The sequence below is a fragment of the Lolium rigidum genome, chromosome 6 (assembly GCF_022539505.1).
Source record: "Lolium rigidum isolate FL_2022 chromosome 6, APGP_CSIRO_Lrig_0.1, whole genome shotgun sequence".
NCBI classification, from domain to species: domain Eukaryota; kingdom Viridiplantae; phylum Streptophyta; class Magnoliopsida; order Poales; family Poaceae; genus Lolium; species Lolium rigidum.
Window position 1 is genome coordinate 103,266,250 of NC_061513.1, and position 5,705 is coordinate 103,271,954.

Genomic DNA, 5,705 nt, shown 5'->3' on the forward strand with positions numbered 1-5,705 from the left:
TTTAAGCACTACACCCGACCTTTGCATAACTAAGACTGCTCAAACCCAAGCGTATGAAAAGATAAAAGTAGAAAGGCGCAATACAAGTAATCCTCTAAGAAACTGCAAAAAACACGTAAGGTGATGGAGGATCAATCCACAAATTATGCTACCATCCATGTTGGATAAATATACCCCTCCACCTGTCCTCCAACCATGTAGACAGCTCCATAAATAGGTCGTGATATTCTACACGCTGAAGATACGACCATGAACATTGCAAAGTGACCAAATAAAGGCAAGCGCTACCACCCTAGTAAGTATTTTAAACATATTATCTATACAACTTAGTCAATTGCTGAATATATTAGCAACGCTACGTGGTGGGTATAATGTAAAAGAACATACTTGGTTGCCTTAAAGCATAGATCTATCAAATTTGCATAGGAAAAATAAGTGTTTGATAGTCTCTTCATGGTGACAGCACTGTAGTTCCATGTCAATTGTGTTTCGCAAGGTTGTGTTTAGTGAGGATTACACCTCTGCAAAGATACCATGCAAAAAACCTTAGTCTTTAGCAAAATCTTCATTTTTCATTTTTATTAATTGTCACGTCTGGCTGGATTAAAGCTCTATACGAATCCACATAGAATTTACCACTCTCATGTAGATTTCACCGAAATTTGTGAGTCCCTTGCGTCAAATGGACTGAAGCTTGACGATGTAGCAAGGCATTACATGATGACAACCTAGGACCAACAAGATCTCTTATGAATGTCACGTTTTGTGGTGAAGACTCCAAAACCTTAGCGATTGTATTGCCGGTGACGCATAATACTGTACAAAGCTGAATATGTTATCCGAGTGGAGCATTACCTAGAAGGGGAGCCTTGGCGCAGTGGTAAGAGCTGCTACCTTGTGACACGGGTACAAGTTGTGGAAACAGCGTCTTCAAAAATTTGCAAGAAAAGGCTGCGCGTACAATGACCTAATGTGGTCTGACCTCTCCCCGGATCCCGCGCAAATCGGGATCTTCATGCACCGGGCTGCCCTTTTTAGTGGAGCATTACCTAGCCACTTATCTTCCCTGAACGTTATTTCTGCCATCCTCAATTAAGAACGAATCATATGGGAAGAAGTATTTCTTTATCGCCATTAGGCCAGTCTAGAAATGCAAGTCTCCGTGTTTTCAATAAACCTAAGATAGTGCTGGCCTCACTTCAATTCGTCGTGAAGTCCCCTGAGATTTCAGGACCGGCTACACATCCCAATCTCTGACAACTATCTATTCTGCTGCCGTTAATACCCTTGCTGCCCTATCAGGCTTTGTTGCCATGAAGGCGTAGTTCTTCGGAGGTGTCTATGCTCATGAGTCCAACGGTTGGGGTGTCTCGTCATGTGGGATGGCATAGCTATCTTGCACTGTCCAAGGGTTTGCTCTTCGCTGCCGCTAGTGATGGTGTTGTCTTGTTAGGTGTTTTTTTGAAAATCCACCCGGAGCAAAACTACGAACGACATTCCCGGCATCGACATGGCTGCAGGGCATCCCTTGCGCGAATTATAGAAGAGGAAAGGGAGGAAATGTGATAAGGAGAACGAGACGATGGAGCCCACATACCGCCACTTCGCGCGATGAATGGGGGCAGGAGTGGAGGCGGCGGATGTTGGGAGTGAGGACGGAGATGACCCTACCCAAATCGTTGAGGATTCTTCCTATGCAAGCACGAAATGGGTACTAGATTAACACATTAATTAGATTAGCAACAGACAATTCATACCGTGATAGAAAAAATACGGATCTAAAAAAATTACAAAGCTATCCTCGGTCCCAATCAATTTTAACCATTAGATCTGACATATACTACAGACTTAAATGTGTAGTAGGATGCACTGTAAAATCTCCCTATAACAATAATACTCCTGTGTTACAGAACAGTCGCAGACTGGCATCTATGATCTAAACTTTCTCAAGTATTTATAGTACTATCCACATATTATGGCCATGGTATGCATACCCACATTTTTTTCCAGATGTGCATACCCACATGCATGGTTGGTGGAACACTAGGTAGATCTCACTCTCTCATGAGACAGATGTACAGTCACAACCAACCATATTACATTTATTCCACTTACGGGAGTCGCTAACCAGGGAAGAATGGAAAGGACACCCAAAGCTACGAGCATAACTTGTCGACCAAGTGGCATGCAAAAAAAACCGTGAAAACATAATTGGCCCACACAGGAAATAAAAGGTTTTCATCATTTGGTCGACTTATATAGATATAATGAAATTTAACTTTGGCATATATATTGAAGGTACATATTATCTGAAAAATAATACCAATTCATCATAGAGCAAGCTAGCTATCTTTTTCTGAACGCTGCACCCAGGACACCGGACAGTGTAGCAATGATGGAGAGCGTTCCGAGCATGGGTTTCTTGTACTTGTGCCAAAATGCGCGCACCCTAACCCATATCCATCTATTTTGCTTGTACATCTCAACATCACGAATACTGCGGTGATACAAGGGCCCCCTTGTGACGCGAAGGCTGGTGAAGAAGTGGAGCGTCTCCTTGTCGTTCAGTCCTCCTCCTCCTGGGAGGAGACCCCTGGACCGTAGCTCCTGCACATCCTCTTCCCTATCCATGAGCATGCCGAGGAGCTGGATATACGAGCATACTGCACTGTCTTCTCCATGGCCCGGCCGAAACTTTGAGGTCATCTCGAAAGCTGCCATGTTGAAGAGGTAGCTTGCACGCGAATATGTCAGTACTATGGGCGGCAGGAAGAGCTCGGCAGAGAAGCTCCCTTCCTTGAAGCCCATGTCCGCGAGCTCCGTGGTTTTGCTGGGCGCGAGCTTGATGCCCATTGCTGTAAGCTCGATGGCACCGAGAGAAAATGATACCACTTTGGCTTCTTTGTGTGGTTGGTACATCTGGGATTTGTTTGTCCCTACAATATAGAATCGGACGTAGCCAAGGAGATGTGGCGGATTGTACGGAGCAGTAGAATCATGAACGGCACAAGATTTGGCTTTGAGATCATCCATTAGCGGAGTGTGGGAGGGGCTGTTGTGCAGTTTGAAACCTTTAGCGAAATTCTCCAAGTTCACGGACGTGAACTTCGCGAGGGTTTCAACCACCACCCAGGGGAGCTGGTTCTCAAGAAGCATGATGTCATGAAAGATGTCACCCTTGTTGGACTTGAGAAAGAAGTCCAACCACGGGTGCATCTGCATCGTGCCTTTATCGCTGGCCATCCAAAACATGAACTGCACCAAGAAGCAAGCATCATAAAACATCATAGGCAGGAAGTTGTCATCCTCGATACCTATCATCGTGTCCTTGTCGTAGAGCCTACGGGCCTCTCCTGCGACTGCGGCTGAGACGACCGCATCATAGATCTCTTGGACCGAGAGGCCTGAGTGCTTGATGCAGCTGTAGGCGGCCACATGCTTCGCCTCCTCCGCCTTCTTGAGGTGGTCTTTGCCATGGTGGTATGGCCCGATGGACACGATCGTCGGAACTGTGTAACGGTAGCCGAGTTCTCGAATGCTTGCAGGGTACCTATGCATCTTGTTTCCCCACTGGTCATTGTCATGCTCAAGCTCTAGTGCTTTGCTCTGGAAAACACCAAATGGATCATCATAACTGGGTGTGTCTGCAGCTGTATGCTGAACAAGCTGCTGCCCTGTGCTGGAGCTAGCTACGGACGTTTCTTCTAAACATGTCATCTCGGTTGGCTCGAACTTACACGACACGGGGACGCCAGGAATCCATACAGAGTGCTCCATGGACAAATTGGCTGGCTGATAGTTGCAAGGTGCCCATACTTGAGGTTCCATGCTTCAATTAGCCAACTGAAATTGTTTGCAAGGAAAGAAGTGGTGAAGGAAATTGGAAATGAAGAGTGAAGAAATAGCGAGGATCAGATCACAGGAAAACTACTAGCTACTAGCATCAGCACTAATCTCATGGAGCGGAGAAGACTAATTCATTGCTTTGCAGGGAGCGGAGAACCCGTGTACATGAAAGAGAAGAAAGTGGAAGACTGCTAGAATCGACATCTAAAACTGGGGCATGTCTTCTTATTCCTCTGGGAGGAAGAAGCATAGCCTTGTCACTCCTCTTATAGTCCAACCGGCTGGCCATGTAATTTGTTTATTTCTATTCACTCGACGTGGCCACGTAGGTTTGCAGGTTGCAGCTGTCTAGCTGCCTCCACTTGTTCTGCTTCTTTTTATACTGTACAACTTGTTATCCTAAGCTGGTGTTCACATGGTCATTGTAGACCATAATAGGGCATTGCATTGTATTTATGCAAAGTGTGAGTACATATACATTAGCACAATGGAGCAAGGCCTGGTCCATTTTGCTTTGTCGGGTCGGGACTTTCTTTCATTTTTCGGGTTCTTTTCGTTTAAACCTTACTCTTCCTTGTCCGTTCCGTGGGATTAAATCACAAGTACAGAATAGGCGTCGCTCGCGGCTAAAATGGATTGTCGCACACGATAAACTTAACCGTTGCTATGCAAGGGTGGACGATATGCCAAAACAAAGCACACGGTCCCTGTAACCATGTGCAACAGGTCACCATGTCTCACACGTTCTTTGTAAAGAAACTGTGTGTGATTTAGAGGCCCGTGCAGATGGTATGTTGTGCTCTTCCGTCTGTGTTTCTGACAAGACAATCAGACAGTATATTTACGTGAATCGTTTGCTTTAAAAAAACATTGTAAACAATTTCAGACAGAACATGCATGTTGTAGCTGCAGAACCATGATACTAGGTATATGCCCATCTAAATACTCATGTAAATATGTAAACATAGTGCCAAATCTTAATTATATTGCACATCTGATACATCATTTGGATACATATATTAGCGAGATACAGAAAAATAAGATAAAAAGAAGAAGATAATCTGCAGCATTTCTTGGTTATGTCTTTGTCTTCACGAGAAAAATAAGGTGAAAATTCCTTTCAATTCTGCATCTTCATGAGGATACTAGGTTTCTCCACTTATCCTTGCGAAGACACAACTAGAAACAAATCATGTCTCCGTAAGGATATGAGATTCCTCCATTTATCCTTGCAAAGATATGAATAGAGAAGTTCCACTGAGTTCCTTCCGTGTTTCTACGAACGTGCCATTGCATGTCTTGCGAATAATTAACAAGAAAGTGAGAAAATACTAACAAGAAAATAATTATCAGTGATTTAAATTCCAAATGATTAGTAATCATATGTTAGAACGTCGAGGCAAAGCAATTGCGAACAGGGTGACATACATGACGGTCCCTGTAACCATGTGCAACAGGTCACCATGTCTCACACGTTCTTTGTAAAGAAACTGTGTGTGATTTAGAGGCCCGTGCAAATGATATGTTGTGCTCTTCCGGCTGTGTTTCTGACAATCAGACAGTATATTTACGTGAATCAATCGTTTGCTTTAAAAAAACAACGTAAACAATTTCAGACAGAACATGCATGTTGTAGCTGCAGAACCATGATACTAGGTATATGCCCATCTAAATACTCATGTAAATATGTAAACATAGTGCCAAATCTTAATTATATTGCACATCTGATACATCATTTGGATACATATATTAGCGAGATACAGAAAAAAAATATAAAAAGAAGAAGATAATCTGTAGCATTTCTTGGTTATGTCTTTGTCTTGACGAGAAAAATAAGGTGAAAATTCCTTTCAATTCTG

The 5,705-nt window shown here is 43.6% G+C and overlaps 1 protein-coding gene across 1 annotated transcript; it reads right to left on the minus strand.

Moving 5' to 3' along the window:
• Positions 1 to 2,346: 2,346 nt before the first annotated feature.
• On the minus strand, positions 2,347 to 3,993 carry LOC124663057 (UPF0481 protein At3g47200-like). The gene has a single exon (XM_047200812.1). The coding sequence runs from the start codon at positions 3,826 to 3,828 to the stop codon at positions 2,347 to 2,349; it is 1,482 nt and encodes a 493-aa protein (XP_047056768.1). The 5' UTR covers positions 3,829 to 3,993.
• Positions 3,994 to 5,705: the final 1,712 nt, after the last annotated feature.